General features: G+C 46.9%; 1 protein-coding gene across 1 annotated transcript in view; it reads left to right on the top strand.

Moving 5' to 3' along the window:
- Window positions 1-17,759, top strand: part of LOC141098644 (fibrocystin-like) — a 475,648-nt gene that overhangs the window by 419,942 nt on the left and 37,947 nt on the right. The window contains exons 17-18 of the mRNA XM_073586616.1: window positions 14,897-14,962; window positions 15,143-15,271. Of these exons, the coding sequence (XP_073442717.1) occupies window positions 14,897-14,962; window positions 15,143-15,271 (195 nt within the window). The remainder of the gene's footprint in view (window positions 1-14,896; window positions 14,963-15,142; window positions 15,272-17,759) is intronic.

Consider the following 17,759-nt stretch of genomic DNA (forward strand, 5'->3'; position numbering starts at 1 on the left):
CACCACTAGAGGGAGCTGAGGAACTAACCGCATACTGTGTATACATTGAACTTCATAACTCAGGTTGAATAAGCTGTATGCTCTTAAAGGGGTCTCTGATTTTATATTAATAAAACCTAATCTCTGTTAATGTAAGGTTATAAAACTGTTTTTTACACTTGGATTTCTATTTTTCACCTTTTATGTGTTGCTGTGTCAGTGAATGAGACTGTGGGAGAGAGGGTCCCCGCCGAGTGTCCGGGTCGTCACCTGGGTTCCGGGGGAAACTTTCTGGGGGACAGAGTTCAGGGACGGACCGTGGAGACTGACAGGTGGGCTGGGGAAGGAGCCAATATAAAAGGGGCGGGGAACGCGAGTCACAGTGAGTCAGCAGAGCGAGACAGAAGGAGCAGGAGACCGTGGGAGCGGCTGAGAGCCAGAGCGACTTCCTCCAGCCCGCAGCTGCGGCCTGCCCGCGGTCACTCGCGGTCGTTGCCGCCTCGCTCCTGCCCGCAGACACCAGTGGCCGTTGCCGCCACACTCCTGCCCACGGCTGTGGCCTGCCCGCGGAAACCAGCAGCCGCTGCCGCCTCACTTCAGCCAGAGGCTGCGGCCTGTCTTCCGCCGCCCGCAGCTGCCCCGCTTCTACCGGTGGCCACGGCTAGTTCTGTGCCGTCGGCGGCCACCACTGCCCCTCTCCAGTTCGCGGCAAGGGCCGGGCCGTTGCTCGCCGCGGGTCCTTCGTTGCAGTCACTGGCTGCGCAGGTGGCCTGCCAGCCGCCAGCCCGCATTGCCGCTGCTTGCCCCTATCCGGGGGCTGCGGCCCATCTGTCCAAGGACTCCTCCAGGGCCTGTTGTGCCCCTGCTTCACCGGAGTGTTGGAACGCTCGAAGACTACAAAAGATCTTCAGCGGCTGGGCCCAACGGCTGCTACGCCGAAGAACCATCGTCCAGGACTCCGAGGGATGTCGAGCCGGTTAAGTGACACTATATAGTTAAGGACCCATAGTCGGCCAAACCGCAGCCCTATAGTGACCGGCTTTGCTGGACTTAGTCGTGTTCTTAGATTTCCGTGTTGACTTGTATTGAGTCCCTGCGAGGACAACTCCTGTTATTTTGGTCAGTTGCTTAGACTATCCCTGCGGATAGTTACCTATAAACCTATAAAAGTTGTTACCAAAAACACAAAACCGTCTCGCGTCTCGACACTGCATCCTGCATACCTGCTAGTACCACATTTGGCGTAGTCGGCAGGATGCAGTCTCTGAGCACGGACAATGAGGGCCCCCGACCCAGCATTTCTTTGGGGGCTATGCTAAGCAATCTACCCAGGTTCTAACGGCAGCAATGCTATGCTGTGGGGCTGGACGGAGCGAATGTGTGGGTTATTTAGGATGCATCCGCTTACCCCTGACCTAGAGGCAAAAGTGGCCCTGATGGCGTTGGACGGGGAAGCACGGGATTCCGTAATGTTGAGGCCCCAGGGGAAGCGAAACACCTTCGTCAGGGTACAGATCTTAGAAGAGACCTATGGAGACCCAACTGATGTGGGGGAACTGAGAACCCGGATGTTTAGTCGCAAGCAGAAAGAGGGGGAAACAGTGACCCAGTATATGAATGCTTTGCAGGAACTGTTTTTAGCCATTGAAAGGAAGGATGGGGTGAGCGTGGGGACCGTGGACGTAACATTACGTGACCTGTTAGTGACCCGGTTACAAGAAAACCTAACAAGACAGACTTTGCGAGAGCGGGTGCGAGTGGACCCACATCTGACCTTTTCAGAAATAGGGAAGGAGGTACGTGTTCAGGAACAGGAGCAAGAGGTGACGGTCCCCGTGGGGATGGCACGGAGTATCAAAGTATCCGTAGGACTGGGTACAAGAGGTGAAGCAAGAGATACAGAGTATTAAAGGTGAATTGGCCGAAACCAAGAAAGAGGCCACAAGGAGTCGTCCAGGGCCGGGTAAAGGAGGCATGAACCATCGCGGCCCTCACCCAAGTTGGTCCCCATGACCATTCGCCTGTTACGATTGTGGAGAATTTGGACATTCCGCCCAAGAGTGCTCCAGGAGTGCCAGGAGGGTGAGGCGCTGGGCAAAGTCATCGCGGCGGCGGCTCCCCCGCTCGTGCTTCCTCCAGGGCAGACAGTGATGGCCCTGCCGATCCGCGCCCCGATGCCACTGCAGGGCGTGGAGGTGCAGGTGGAACCATGCTACTCAGAGCGCCTGCACCCTGGCATACTGGTAGCCCGCTCCCTGGCCACGGTGTGGGAAGGGACCGTCCTGGTGCGTGGTGTCAACCTGGAAGACCAAGATATCGCCTTGAAGCCCTGGGCTGAAATGGCCAAACTAGTAAGGCCTTTGGAGGAGATGCTGCCTGACCCCGCGGTCCAGTTGAAGGTGCGGCCCGAAGATCCTTGGGCAGTAATGATATGGACCCTACAGACTGCCGTATCCTCGACTCAGGAGAGAATGCGGAGAGAATGCGGGCCGAACTTTCCGGCCTAGCGCCAGCCCAACTTCTCCAGGTAGAGACACTTCTCGGACAATATTACAGTGCTTTCACCAGTCATGAGGATGACTTTGGATGTACCACGGCCATCACGCATGGGATCCCCACGGCAGGAGCGGCCCCCATCCAGAAGCGATATCGGCAAATTCCACTGCAGCTATACCAGGAAGTGAAAACCCTATTAGCTCAAATGCTTCGGAAGGGGGTCATATGAGAAAGCCAGAGCCCCTGGGCGGCCCCCATTGTACTGGATCGCAAAAAAGATGGTACTCTGCATTTTTGTGTGGATTACCGAAAGGTGAACGCCTGCACCATCAAGGACTCGTATCAACTGCCCCACATAGAAGAGTCTCTCCGCCTTGGGGAACGCAACGTACTTCTCAACACTAGACCTGGCCAGTGGGTACTGGCAGGTGCTGATGTCAGAGGAAGACAGAGCCAAGACGGCATTTATCCTTCCCATGGGACTGTTCGAGTTTAATCGGATGCCGTTCGGGCTGGCCAACGCCCCAGGAACCTTCCAGCGGTTGATGGAGCGGTGTCTAGGAGACCTCAACTTTGAAGCCACGTTGATATACCTGGACGATATCATCATCTATTCCGCCACGTTCGAGGTCCACCTGCGGTGGTTGGGGCAGGTGCTCGGCTGGCTGCAGAAGTACCGGTTGAAGGTAAAGCCCCAGAAATGCCACCTGTTCCACACCCAGATTGAATATCTGGGGCATACCGTCTCGGCGGAGGGTGTCAGACCATTCCTGGAAAAGGTTGCTGCCATCCAGGGGTGGCCTACCCCCGAGATGGTGAAAGACGTGCGGGCCTTCCTGGGGTTGGCCGGCTACTACCGTCGGTTCGTGAAGAATTTTGCACGCCGAACCTAAGCCCTGCAGGACCTGCTGAAGGGGACTCCAGCTGGGGTGAATGGACGGAAGGTCCAGTGGCAGCAACCGCAAGAGGATGCGTTTCAAGATATCAAATCTGCGCTCTAGGAAGCACCAGTATTGGCGTATGCGGATTTCTCGCAACCGTTCATCCTGCATACCGACGGGAGACTCCAGGGACTAGGAGCTGTGTTGTCACAGGTGCAGAACGGCCGAGAGAAAGTGATCGCCTATGGTAGCCGGTCGCTGCATGACTCCAAATGCAACCCAGACAATTACAGTTCCTTTAAGCTCAAGCTCCTCGTGGTAGTGTGGGCAATGACGGAGTGGTACGTAGAGTATCTGGCGGGCTCCGAGGTGGTGGTGCGGACTGACAACAATCCACTAGCCCATTTGGAGAATGCCAAACTGGGGGCCCTGGTGCAGCGGTGGGTGGCTAGGATGGCCAAGTTCAACTACATGATCATCTACAAAAGAGGGGCTGAAAACGTGCAAGCTGACGCACTCTCCAGAATCTGACACACCACCCCAGGGAGGAATCGAGACGACGAATTAGAAGGAGAAGAGGCACCGTTCGCCCTCACCACCGCCGCGCAAGAAGCACCTCATCCTGGACCCTTAGGGGGACTGCTGGAACAGCCACGCGACAAGTGGATCCAGCAGCAGCAGGAAGATGGAGAAATTGGACTCCTGCGCCGATGGGTGGCCACTGGCAAACTGCCCACTGGCTCACAGAGGCAGACTTTGACCCAGGATATGTTGCTGATGTTGCGCCAGTGGGAGAAACTAGTCATCAAAAAGGGACTTTTATATCGGAGAGTCGTGTCACGAACAACGTCTGCTACAATATGGCAGGTGATCGTGCCCGGAACCCATCTCAGCCAATTGGCTCGGGAAGTCCATGAAAAGGGGGATCACTTTGGTGATCAAAAGACTTTGCAATGGTTGCAGCAGATAGTGTACCATCCACGCTTACACGTTGCTGTGGAAGAAGTTTGCCGAACCTGCCGCCCGTGCGAGCTCGCTAAACCTCCCGCGCAATGAGCCCCGGTGCAGACAATTGTAACATCAGCTCCCCTGGAGCTCCTCACAGTGGACTATCTGACCATAGGTCCTGCCTACAAGGGGTATGAATATTGTCTCGTTATGGTGGATTATTTCACCAAGATCGCCGTGGTCACCCCCACCTGAGACCAGACAGCGGAGTCGGCCGCCTATGCGATTTGTAAAAACTTTATCCAAGTGTACGGCTGCCCGCAACAAATACATTCGGACCAAGGAGCGTGCTTCCTAGGAAGAGCCATGGTAGAACTACATCATCTCTACGGTATCGATAAGTCTCGGACGACACCATACCACCCGCAGGGAAACAGAGCTTGCGAACGATTCAATCGAACACTAATCCAAATGCTGCGTACCCTGGAGAGTGACCGAAAGGCCCGCTGGCCTGCATACGTCCCTGAGCTGGTGTGGGCATATAATAACCGGATGCAGCGAGTGACTGTTTACACCCCCTACTCATTGCTGTTTGGACGGGAAGGCAAAGGAATCATGGAAGTGGAGTTAAACCAGGAGGAACCCCAACCCTGGACTGGAGTATCCTCGTGGGTCCGAAACCACCGGCAGCGGCTGCAGACCCTCCACCGAATCGTCTATACAAAGCTCTAGGATCTCGAACACCCGGGGGGAGCGCTGCCCCCACCAATTGACTTCCAGACTGGGGATCGGGTACTCGTACTAGATCAACGCCCCCAAAACAAGTTAGAACCATGGTGGGAGGAGAACCCGTACCGAGTGTTGCGCCGGATAAGCCCCGACGGGCCTGTGTATGAAATACAATCCGAAGGAAATGATGCACCTCTCACTCGTACTGTGCACCGAAATATGTTGCGCCCCTGTGCATCCACTGATCCCATGCGACCCGAGCTGATCCCCCATCAACGGTCTGGGACCTGGATGACAAAGAGGACTTCCCAGCCACATCTGCGGGCCCTCCAAGTTGTGACATTGCAGCAGACCCAGTTAGCCCACCAGAATCGACCAACCTACCACCATCCACCACCCCAGAAAGCTCCACCACAGTCGAACTTAGACGCTCCGAGCGGTCAACAGCTGGCAAACCCCCTGAACGCTACGAACAGGACCAGTTCATATGGCGACAAGAACTGTCGTCTCCAAAGACTAACTCAAGTCTATTAAAGCCCTCGCCCGAGGACTGGCGAGCATACAGGGTGGGGGAGTGTGGGAGAGAGGGTCCCCGCCGAGTGTCCGGGTCGGAACCAAGGGGACCGTCACCTGGGTTCTGGGGGAATCTGTTTCCAGGGGACAGAGTTCAGGGATGGACCGTGGAGACTGACAGGTGGGCTGAGGGAGGAGACAATATAAAAGGGGCGGGGAACGCAAGTCACAGTGAGTCAGCAGAACGAGAAAGAAGGAGCAGGAGACCGTGGGAGCGACTGAGAGCCAGAGTGACTTACCGGAGCCAGGAAGGAGGCCAGAGACAGGAGAGATACTCCCCCTGGACATCAGTGGGATGACACCGAGAAAACCATCTGAGAACCGCTGCCCCGCATCCACCAGCAGCCGCTGCAGCCTTCCTCCAGCCCGCGGCTGTGGCCTGCCCGTGATCACTCGTGGCCGTTGCTGCCTCACTCCTGCCCGTGGCTGTAGCCTGCCTGCGGACACCAGCGGCCATTGCTGCCTTGCTCCTGCCCGTGGCTGTGACCTGCCCGCAGACACCAGCAGCCGCTGCCACCTCACTTCAGCCCGAGGCTGCGGCCTGTCTCCCACCGCCTGCAGCCACCCTGCTTCTACCCGTGGCCGCGGCTAGTTCTGTGCCGTCGGCGGCCACCACTGTCCCGCTCCAGTCCGCGACAAAGGCCGGGCCGCTGCTTGCCGCGGGTCCTCCGTTGCAGTCGCTGGCTGCGCAGGTGGCCTGCCAGCCGCCACCCCGCATCGCCACTGCTTGCCCCTATCTAGGGGCTGCGGCCCATCTGTCCAAGGACTCCTCCAGGGCCTGTTGTGCCCCTGCTTCACCAGAGCGTTGGAACGCTCGAAGACTACGAAAGATCTTCAGCGGCTGGGCCCAGCGGCTGCTACGTCGAAGAACCATCGTCCGGGACGCCGAGGGACGTCGAGCCGGTTAAGGACTATATAGTTAAGGACCCGTAGTCGGCCATACCGCAGCCCTATAGTGACCGGCTTTGCCAGACTTAGTCGTGTTCTTAGATTTCCGTGTTGACTTGTATTGAGTACCTGCGAGGACAATTCCTGTTATTTTGGTCGGTTGCTTAGACTATCCCTGCGGATAGTTACCTATAAAAGTTGTTACCAAAAGCACAAAACCGTCTCACGTCTTGACACTGCATCCTGCGTACCTGCTAGTACCACAAGACCACTCTTGTTATCATTCAGAGGCAACATATTTAGTACTGCTCCTAGCTAAGAAGTGGACACTATTTTACCCATCCAGAAAATGCTATGTAAACTAAGGTCCAGAGTGAAACATTGTAGAAATTTGAGCAGCTGCTGATTGTTATGGCTCAACTGGTTAGGTGGATTCATTCTCTAGGCTGTAAGTCTGGGTCATCATCATGGACTGGAGGCAATATTGCAGCAGAGCAGGTCTTGATGAGTGACACATCAATCAACAGATTATGCAGGACAGCTGACAAACAAGTAAAGCAGGTACAACAGATGAATTAGAATTTGGTGTATTGATACACATAGTAAAAAATAACCATATAGAAAATCAGTACCATCTGGGAGGGAATCAGTTAATCACAGGAATGCATTCTGGTATCTTCTGGTAGAGAAATTGTTAAACAGTAGTAACAGAGAAGAAAATACAGTCTGAAATCATAAAACAGGGAAATACGTAATGGTAGTGCTATAACGGAGATGTAACTTCCATCTGGTATTCTCCAGCAGGGCAATGGTTGATGGCAGCAACATACCAGAAGAAAATGCATTTACTTCTGGTATATCGCTGCCATCAACCTTTTCTCTGCTGCAAGATACTGAACTGAATGTATTTCTCTGTCACATTTATGTCTCTGCTGACATGCTCGGTGAGATGCAAAGACTACCTAACAAAACGGAAAACAGTTGTGAAGAGTTGTTGAGAGCTTGGTGTAGACAACATCTAGTAAACTCTGCTAACCTTGGAAATCTGGCTGCTTCATGTCAGGTTAAAACACCTAGGGTGATGATGTCAGAGGAGTTTTCTGGGCTATCTGTGAAACCCACCATGGACTACAGTACAGCAAATTGAAGCAGCCAGAGGAGAAGGGAGCTAGGCCAAGAACATGTGTTGGGACGGGTGAGGAAACTGCTCATGTGTTGAGCTCACAGAGTATTGTCTACATTTCATACAATTATATCCACTTGTCAGCGGAGAGCGGGACTAAATATTTAGGGCTTTGCAGTCTGTGAATATGAAGAAAGGCGTTCTTGCTGGTGGCAAACGAATATTGGAAATTATAAGGATTCAATACGACAATGACCTGTCAAACTGTCAAAAATATACCATACGTTGCCCTAAAAGGAAACCCATCTCCCTTTTTTGTCATTTTTAACTTTTGGTATAGGTATTAAAACAAATTGTGTACTAAGTGACGTAACGCATTGATACATTTGGTTCACATATGAATAACAAGGAAATGCCACAAATTGTGCAAAGTTTTGGGCACAAATCGATGATAAATATCCTTCATCTAAGTCTACATTAAGTCCAGAAATATCTGTGCAACACAAATATAGCACAGTGCAAGAAAAGATTAAAGGACAAACTTTACTAACATATTCGCTAGCTTATTGTAGCCATAATGGTCTTGTGATATGTCCTAAATGCGTCTGATGATCTTAGACCACCAATAACATGAAAACACTTTATGTAAAGTTCATGCTGCCATTTAGCATTGCTCAGGGATTTTTTTCACTGGACATTTAACACATTATTTTTCAAGGCGCTATTATTTACGTGTTTTAGAGCTCGCCTATAGTATCAGAAACGTATGACAATGTAAAAGGTTACAAATCTCGATCGGTGGCGGTCTAGCCACTTCCCATCTCTGATAGCTGAAGTAAAGAGCCAGATAACTTCCATAGAGATCTGGGCCACTTTGGGTATGATTAGCTCTTCTTGTCAACACGAGCAGAGTAATGTACAGGACTTGTATTCTTTCAATAGAACTTTTCAACACATTGCCTGCATCTCGAAGGAGAGCTCTTATGCCCTCTTCACCTCTATGATCAGTCGAGTTTCAGAAGCTGGACCACCAATGATCAAAACCTTAGTCTCCAAAGTTTCATGTCAGAAGTTTTGATCGGTGGTAGTCAAGTTGCCAAGACTTTGCTGAATTGAAGGGCCAGAATAGCTATTCTGAAAGTTGCAAGCAGAATGGTGAACAGATCTATTGAAATCATACACTACTGTTCAAAAGTTTAGGGTCACTTAGAAATTTCCTTATTTTTGAAAGAAAAGCACAGTGTTTTCCAATGAAGCTAACATTAAATGATTCAGAAATACAATCTATACATTGTTAATGTGGTAAATGACTATTCTAGCTGCAAATGTCTGGTTTGTAATGCAATATCTTCATAGGTGTATAGAGGCCCATTTCCAACAACAATCACTCCAGTGTTCTTATGGTACTTTGTGTTTTCTAACTGTGTAAAAAGGCTAATGGATGGTTAGAATACCCTTGAAAACCCTTGTGCAAGTATGTTAGTACAGCTGAAAATAGTTTGGCTGATTAAAGAAGCTATAAACCTAACCTTCCTTTGAGCTAGTTGAGAATCTGGAGCATTACATTTGTTGGTTCCATTAAACTCTCAAAATGGCCAGAAAAGAAGAACTTTCATGTGAAACTCGACAGTCTATTCTTGTTCTTAGAAATGAAGGCTATTCCATGTGAGAAATTGCCAAGAAACTGAAGATTTCCTATAATGGTGTGTACTACTTCCTTCAGAGGAGAGCACAAACAGACTCTAACCAGAGTAGAAAGAGAAGTGGGAGGCCCGACTGCACAACTGAGCAACAAGACAAATACATTAGAGTCTGCAGTTTGAGAAATCGACGCCTCACAGGTCCTCAACTGGCAGCTTCATTAAATAGTACACGCAAAATGCCAGTGTCAACATCTACATTTAAGAGGCGACTCCGTGATGCTGACCTTCAGGGCAGAGTGGCAAAGTTAAAGTCATATCTGAGACTGGCTAATAAAAGGAAAAGATTAATATGGGCAAAAGAACACAGACATTGGACAGAGGAAGATTGGAAAATTGAATCCAAGTTTGAGGTGTTTGGATCACACAGAAGAACATTTGTGAGACACAGAACAACTGAAAAGATGCTGGAAGAGTGCCAGACACCATCTGTCAAGCATGGTGGAGGTAATGCGATGGTCTGGGGTTGCTTTGGTGCTGGTAAAGTGGGAGATTTGTACAAGGTAAAATGGATTTTGAATAAGGAAGACTATGACTCCATTTTGCAGCACCATGCCATACCCTGTGAACAGCGCTTGATTGAATCATAGAATCGTAGAGTTGGAAGGGACCTCCTGGGCCATCTGGTCCAACCCCCTGCTCAAAGCAGGATTCGCTAAATCATCCCAGTCAGATGTCTGTGCAGCCTCTGTTTGAAGACTTCCATTGAAGGAGAACTTGCCACTTCTCGTGGCAGCCTGTTCCACTCATTGATCACTCTAACTGTCAAAAAGTTTTTTCTAATATCTAATCTGTGTCTCCTCCCATTCAGTTTCATCCCATTGCTTCTAGTCTTTCCTTGTGCAAATGAGAATAAAGATGATCCTTCTACAATGTGACAGCCCTTTAGATATTTGTAGACAGCTATTAAGTCTCCTCTCAGTCTTCTCTTTTGCAAACTAAACATTCCCAAATCCTGCAACCTTTCCTCATAAGACAGGGTTTGCAGACCGGTCACCATTCTGGTCGCTATTTTCTGAACTTGCTCCAGTTTGTTGATGTCTTTTTTTAAAATGTGGTGCCCAAAACTGGACACAATATTCCAGATGAAGTCTGACCAAAGAGGAGTAGAGGGAAATGATGACTTCACGTGATCTAGACTGTATGCTTCTGTTAATACATCCTAGAATTGCATTTGCCTTTTTTGCTGCTGCATCACACTGTTGACTCATATTCAGTCGGTGATCTATTAGTATACCCAAGTCTTTTTCACATGTGCTGTTGCTTAGCCCTATTCCTCCCATTCTGTATATGCTTTTTTCATTTTTATTGCCCAGATGTAGTACTTTGCATTTTTCCCTGTTAAAAACCATTCTGTTAGTTGCTGCCCACTGCTCCAGTTTATTTACATCTTTTTGAATCCTCTCTCTCTTCTCTAGTATTAGCTATCCCTCCTAGCTTTGTGTAATCAGCAAATTTAATCAGTTTACCCTCAATTCCTTCATCTAAATCGTTGATAAAGATGTTGAACAATACAGGGCCCAGGACAGAGCCCTGTGGTACCCCACTTGAGACATTCTTCCAACTGGATATGCAGCCATTTACGACCACTCTTTGGGTCCGATCGCTAAGCCAGTTATGAATCCACCTTACAGATGCCTTGTCCATTCCATACTTAGTCATTTTTTCAATAAGGATTGTATGAGATACTTTGTCAAATGCTTTGCTGAAGTCAAGATATACTATATCTACAGCATTTCCTTGATCCACCCAATCAGTGATTCCGTCATAGAAGTAAATTAAGTTAGTCTGACAATGACTTATTAGTTACAAACCCATGCTGACTCTGTTTAATCACTTCATTGTTATCCAGGTACTGACATACATGTTGTTTAATAATTTGTTCAAAGATCTTTCCTGGTATAGAATTCAGACTCACCGGTCTATAGTTGCCTGGGTCCACCTTCTTCCCCTTTTTGAAGATAGGAACAACATTTGCTCTTCTCCAGTCTTCTGGGACTTCTCCTGTTCTCCAAAAATTTTCAAAGATTATGGAGAGGGGTTCAAAAATTTCTTCTGCTATCTCCTTCAGTACTCTGGGGTGTAATTCATCTGGACCTGGAGACTTGAATTCATTTAGGTTACCTAAGTGTTTCCTCACTATCTTTCTGTTTATAGATATCCTGGATTCTTCTATTCCCTTAATAGGACAGTGAAGAACAGTTGATATTACATTTCCTTTCTCAGAGAAAACAGATGCAAAATAGGAATTTAAAAGTTCGGCCTTCTCAACATCCTGTCTTACCATTTCATCATTTTCATCCTGTAAAAATCCTATAGCATCTTTGACTTTTCTTTTACTTTTGACATATCCCCAAAATCCTTTATTATTGCTTTTGACATCTCTTGCAAGCCTCAATTCATTGTCAGCTTTAGTTAATCTGATTTGTGCCCTGCAGGTTCTGCAGACAGCATTATATTCTTCTTTAGATATGCCTCCCTCTTTCCATTTTATAAACATTTTTTTCTTCCTTTTTAGCATGTGCTTAAGTTCTGTGTTCATCCATCCTGGTTTCCTTAAATGCTTCCTATTCTTCCCTATTTTTTTGGAATTGTTAACAATTGTGCTTTGATAATTTCATTTTTCAAGATTTCCCATCCTTCCTGGACATTTTTGTCTTTAAGGATATCCAGCCTTTGGATCCCTCCAATTCTCTTTCTGAATCCCTTAAAATCTGCCTTTCTGAAGTCTAACCTTGACATCTGAGTCTTCACAGGTCTTCCTCCTCTAGTTATCCAAAATTCTAAAATAGCATGGTCGCTACCTCCTAGGGTCCCAGCCACTTTTACCTCATCAACCATTTCCTCCCTGTTTATAAGGATTAGATCCAAGGTAGCAGTTCCCCATGTCTTCTCCCCTACCTTTTGGAAGATAAAGTTGTCAGCAAGAGAGGATTTGGAGCCAATTTCATCCCACAACAGGACAATGACCCAAAGCACACGTCCAAATTATGCAAGAACTATTTAGGGAAGAAGCAGGCAGCTGGTATTCTATCTGTAATGGAGTGGCCAGCACAGTCACCAGATCTCAACCCCATTGAGCTGTTGTGGGAGCAGCTTGACCGCATGGTACACAAAAAGTACCCATCAAGCCAAATCAACTTGTGGGAGGGGCTTCTGGAAGCATGGGGTGAAATTTCTCCAGATTACCTCAGCAAATTAACTGCTAGAATGCCAAAGGGCTGCAATGCTGGAATTGCTGCAAAGGGAGCATTCTTTGACGAAAGCAAAGTTTGAAGGAGAAAATTATTATTTCAAATAAAAATCTTTTTTTCGAACCTTGTCAATGTCTGGACTAGATTTTAAATTCATTTGGCAACTCATTTGATTAATAAAAGTATAAGTTTTCATGTAAAACACAAAATTGTCTGGGTGACCCCAAACTTTTAACGGTAGTGTATAGTCCATACATTTCTCTTCTTGTGATTCTAACGACATCTGAGCAAGTTCAAAAATAACCAAAGGGGCAGATCACATAGGAGAAGTCTTCTGTTCATTCATTTCAGCAACCAGTGAGCATTTCAACAGCTAGATCACCATTGATCAAAACCTCAACTAAGCCTCTAAAGTGTCATTGTAGTTTCCAAAAATTTTTGAAATGCCATAGTGTCATGTCAGAACTTTTGATTGGTGGCAGTCCAGCTGCCAAGACTGCCACTGATTGCTGAATTGATTGGCCAGAACTGCTCTTCTTGGTGCTTCATGTGGAATTGTGAACCGAACTATGGAAAACATATGAATCCATACACTGCTCTTCTCAGGATTCTGAGATAAAGGGGAACATTAATGGAAAGAAGATAAAAAGAGAATTGGCAATGGAAGAGAGAGGGTAAAGAAAAAGAACGTGAAATTGGTGTTGGGGAGTAGACGGCTGATGAAATCAGGGGGCAGTGTTATAATAAAAGTGAGGAGCTACAGAAGGCCTGAAAAATTTGGTAAAATTAGAAAATCCTTCAGTTGACCTTTAACTTACACAAAGTTGGCTTCTCGTAGACTTTGTGGATGATCTGCCCTCTGTGCGCAATAGTAACACAGATTATAATGAAATGATATGTAGGTGTCACATGTTCTGTAGGACAGAAGGTAGAGCCTGGAATCATCCCCCATATAGTGATTGGGCCGGAACCAAGGAGACCGCCATCAGGGTTACTGAAGGAACCACACCAGGGGTATTACAAAGGGAGACATGCGACTGAAGTTGTCAGGGCAACAGGGGGTAGGTTAGGACAAAAGGAGCAGGGGGCGCGCTCAGGTGGCAGTTGGTAGAGAGCCTGTCAGGGGAGAGGAAGCTGTGTGACGGAGAGAGGACTGAGGTAACTGACGGTGTGTTGAGGAGAGACAGGCAGGAGACTGTGAAGGAAAAACTTCAGACTCACCGACAATTGACACGTAAGAGACTCTCTTCGGGAGTCCCTCCCCGCATACGTTCAGATAAGGTGACACCTGCTGATTCTCTCCGTGGTGTGACAGGACCAGGACCACAGGCGACCGCTGCGACGAGACTTCATTCCGGTACAGCGGCCAGGACACTGCCCCCGGCCTTCTCCCACAGCTGCAGCCCTGTCATCACCGGCTACAGGGGGCGCCACCTCGCTATAGGCGGCCGTAGAGCCCCATCCCGGTCACTGAGGGGGAACTGAGCAAAGTCTGGTAACATTTATGCTTTTTTGAACTGCGTCATGACCAGGCTGGGGGACAAGAGCCTCTAAAAAGGACTCCTGGGAGATCCCCACCGACCCAGTTTCTTCAGGGCCTGTTGTGCCCCACCGTCCTAGTGTCTTCAGGGCCTGTTGCGCCCCACCGTCCCAGTTTCTTCAGGGCCTGTTGCACCCCACCGTCCCAGTTTCTTCAGGGCCTCTTGCTCCCCACCGTCCCAGTTTCTTCAGGGCCTGTTGCACCCCACCGTTCCAGTTACTTCAGGGCCTGTTGCCCCCCACCGTCCCAGTTTCTTCAGGGCCTGTTGCGCCCCACCATCACAGTCCTTCAGGGCCTGTTGTGCCCCACCTGCACCGATTCTTCAGGGCTGGACGAGCCCAAATCCACCCGGGAAATCGAGGATTACAAGGCAGTCACATCAGCGGCCCCTGAGCGGTCGCATCTGCGAACCTGAGCGACGCCTGGAAGATGAAGTGCGCTATAGAAAATAAGGACTCCTATTTTGGTCAATCGTGGTCTCTGACACCCGGAATAGCTGGGTTGTTTCCAGTTAAGATAAGAGTATTATTTTATGGTTACAATGCTTTTTTGAGTCCCTGCGAGGACAAATAGTTGATACCCCTTTTGTTGCTTCAGCTTAGCCTCAGCGGCTTGAGATTTATAAAAGTTTATTTCAAACCACATTCAGTCTCGTGTCTCGTCACTGCATCCTGCGAGCCTGCTTGAACCCTACAGTCCCAAAGAACCAACACTGAGGGGAACTAAGAGATAGAGAGTTATCTTCTTCACCGACCAACTAACTCAGATACTCAACCAATATGTATGAGAACAGCATCAATGTAAACATAAACCATAATGACTCTTTTATTTATTACTTGTTGCAGTTAAGGGGGAAGGACAAGTAAGAGTGAAGCTCGTAGCAGAAGAAACAAGCATCCAGCCAACGCTTGGTGAGTACTAATAAAATATCTGTCCGCCTGCAGCCACCGCTAGAGGGAGCCGAAAAGCATACTGTGTTGGCTGCCGGTAGAAAGAATGTTGTCAGTGACTTCTTTGCAAGGAGATTTGGAGCTCTCCATCAACTCCCATAAAGATATAAAGTGTTGTTTTTATTGTTTCTTGTCCCACAGCACCAAGTCCTCCACCACATCCTATTCTCAGGTGGTCTTCTCTCGAGTCTTGGGCAGGAGTAAGTGAGGGCTGGGGAGGATACGGCTCCACTTTGCCACAGGCAGGAGATGATGTTATCATTCTACCCAGTAAGTACACTACATGGAAAACAAGATCTCTACCAGAACCAATGCCCTGTGCAATAGCTCCGCTGCCGTCGGTATATTATGACTTGGAGTCTTCCGGCTGTGAATTTACAACCACCCAGTCTCTGCTGCGATTCATCTGTAATGCGTTATCTCTCACACATGCAGGACACTTGGAAATGAGCAATAAATTTGGGGGATATGAATCATATCTGTAAAGTAGTTGGCAAATCACCGCAAATCCCTCCCGGCTCTGGAGGAATTAAAGTTAAAAAATAAAATATTTTATCTGATAAGCTCCTTTAGGATAAGCCCAGAAAATGGGAAATACCATTGTTTCCAAGGGCAGAGTAAGAAATATCAGGCTGCCAGTGTCTCAATCTGTGGGATCTAAAGCCTGGACCCTAAAACAAAGCTGAACTTTGGAACGGCTCTAAATTAAGGAATCGTATGGTTAGCAATATTCTAATATTTTCCTCTTTTGGAATATTGCCTCATTACTCAAGGGAATAATTCAGGCAAAATAGAAATTCTTAGCAAGGAAGTTAGGTATTCCCTATGGTGCCCTGCAAGTACCAATTGTAGATATAGGCATATTATTAACGCAAAATTGTTATGCTCCAATAATTTTAAGTAAAATGGGTATTCTAAATTTGCTTCCTGAGCTGCTCGGAGCGATGCACACTTCTCACTTCCTGCTTTCTTTTGGGGGGTGGGGGGGGTTGATGCTCTTCTTTGAGTGACAGTTCTGGCGATAATCTCTGTTCTGCTACTACACATTAATGATAATGCTTCTATTGATATTACACCGCTATCGTTATATTTACATAAATAGAGATAACAGTGCCTTTGAACAAGCACACAGCTCTGGAAAGTGAGAGTCATGATTAGGAGAATTGCTCTAGAAACTGCAGATGCTGGGAGAAAGCAATGACTAGAGTCCTCTCAAGAGCTGAGAGGAACAGAAGGGGGGAGGTGACTAGCTAACTGCTGTAAAGAAATCAATAGACTGGAGTTAGTTGACTGGAATGCTAGGAGTTAACTGTACTCCTGGAATGTCACTTTTGCTCACATTCAACCAGGGTCTGGTGGCCAAGTTTCTAGGGAAAAAGCTGTGCACTATGTAAGATAACAGCTCTCATTGCAGAAGAATGAAAGCAGATAAAAAAAGCAAAACAATTGCAAACTTGCCTAATTGCATTCTGTCTAACTAAAGCAATGTAATAACATGAGAATAATCCTTTAATGTCTATTTGTGACCAGGGTTAGCCTAACATTGGATGGCACTCTGTACTCTATCTTGTAGGTGATTTTGCACCATACAATGTACAAGCAACCATACTGTACACTGCCCAATTATCTGTGCCATAGCAAGTGGTTCTTAAATTCCACTATGCTCATATAATACCATTATACAGTGCTCAAATAATACCATCTTACAGTGCTCAACTAAAGCTCCCAGACTGTGGTCAAATAATACTAAAATAGAGTTCTGAAATAATACCACTAAACAGTGCTCAAATAACGCAGTACCAACAAATACCACCGTACTATTCTCAAATAATATTAACATACAGTGTTCAATTATTATCATGCTCCAATGTCAAAATAATACTTTGATATGGTGCTCAACTAACAATAACATACAGTGCTCAAATAATACCACCAAAGAGTAATCAAATAATACCACCATAGAGTAATCAAACAATACTATAGTAAATGGTGATCTAATTTGATTACTGTATGGTGGTATTATTTGATTACTATATGGTGGTATTATTTGAGCACTGTATGTTATTGTTAGTTGAGCACCATATCAAAGTATTATTTTGACACTGAATGATGACAATAATTGAACACTGTATGTTAATATTATTTGAGCATTGAGTAATTTACTATATGGTGATATAATCTGATTACTATATAGTGGTATTATTATTAGTTACTTACTATATGGTGGTATTATTTGATTACTATATGGTGGTATTATTAGAATACTGTATAGGGGCAATAATTGAGCACTGTATGCGGGCAATAATTGAGCACTGTATGTTTCTATTATTTGTGAATTTTAGAGCAATATTTGATTACTATTAGTAATTAAATATTCGTTATTATATTAGTTGCTGTTAGTAATCAAATATTGCTATAAAATTCACAAATAATATAAACATACAGTGCTCAATTATTGCCCACATACAGTGCTCATATAGTAATATGAATAACAGGCATGATTCCACCATACTGAGATCAAATAATACTAACATACAGTATTCAGATAATACCATAATACAGTGCTGCAATATTGCTAATATACAATGCTGAGATAATACCACCATACAGTATTATCACCCAGCTTTCCAAAACCCCTGAATGATAAACCCACCTATCTTGTGATTCATTTTTCATCCCCATATTACTGCATACACAAACCCACTTTGATCCTCAGAATGTTTGGGCCTGGGGGTCCAATTCTTCATTTGTGGGAGAG

The sequence above is a fragment of the Dendrobates tinctorius genome, unplaced genomic scaffold (genome assembly GCF_039654945.1).
Source record: "Dendrobates tinctorius isolate UK_male_01 unplaced genomic scaffold, ASM3965494v1 ptg000093l, whole genome shotgun sequence".
Classification (NCBI taxonomy): domain Eukaryota; kingdom Metazoa; phylum Chordata; class Amphibia; order Anura; family Dendrobatidae; genus Dendrobates; species Dendrobates tinctorius.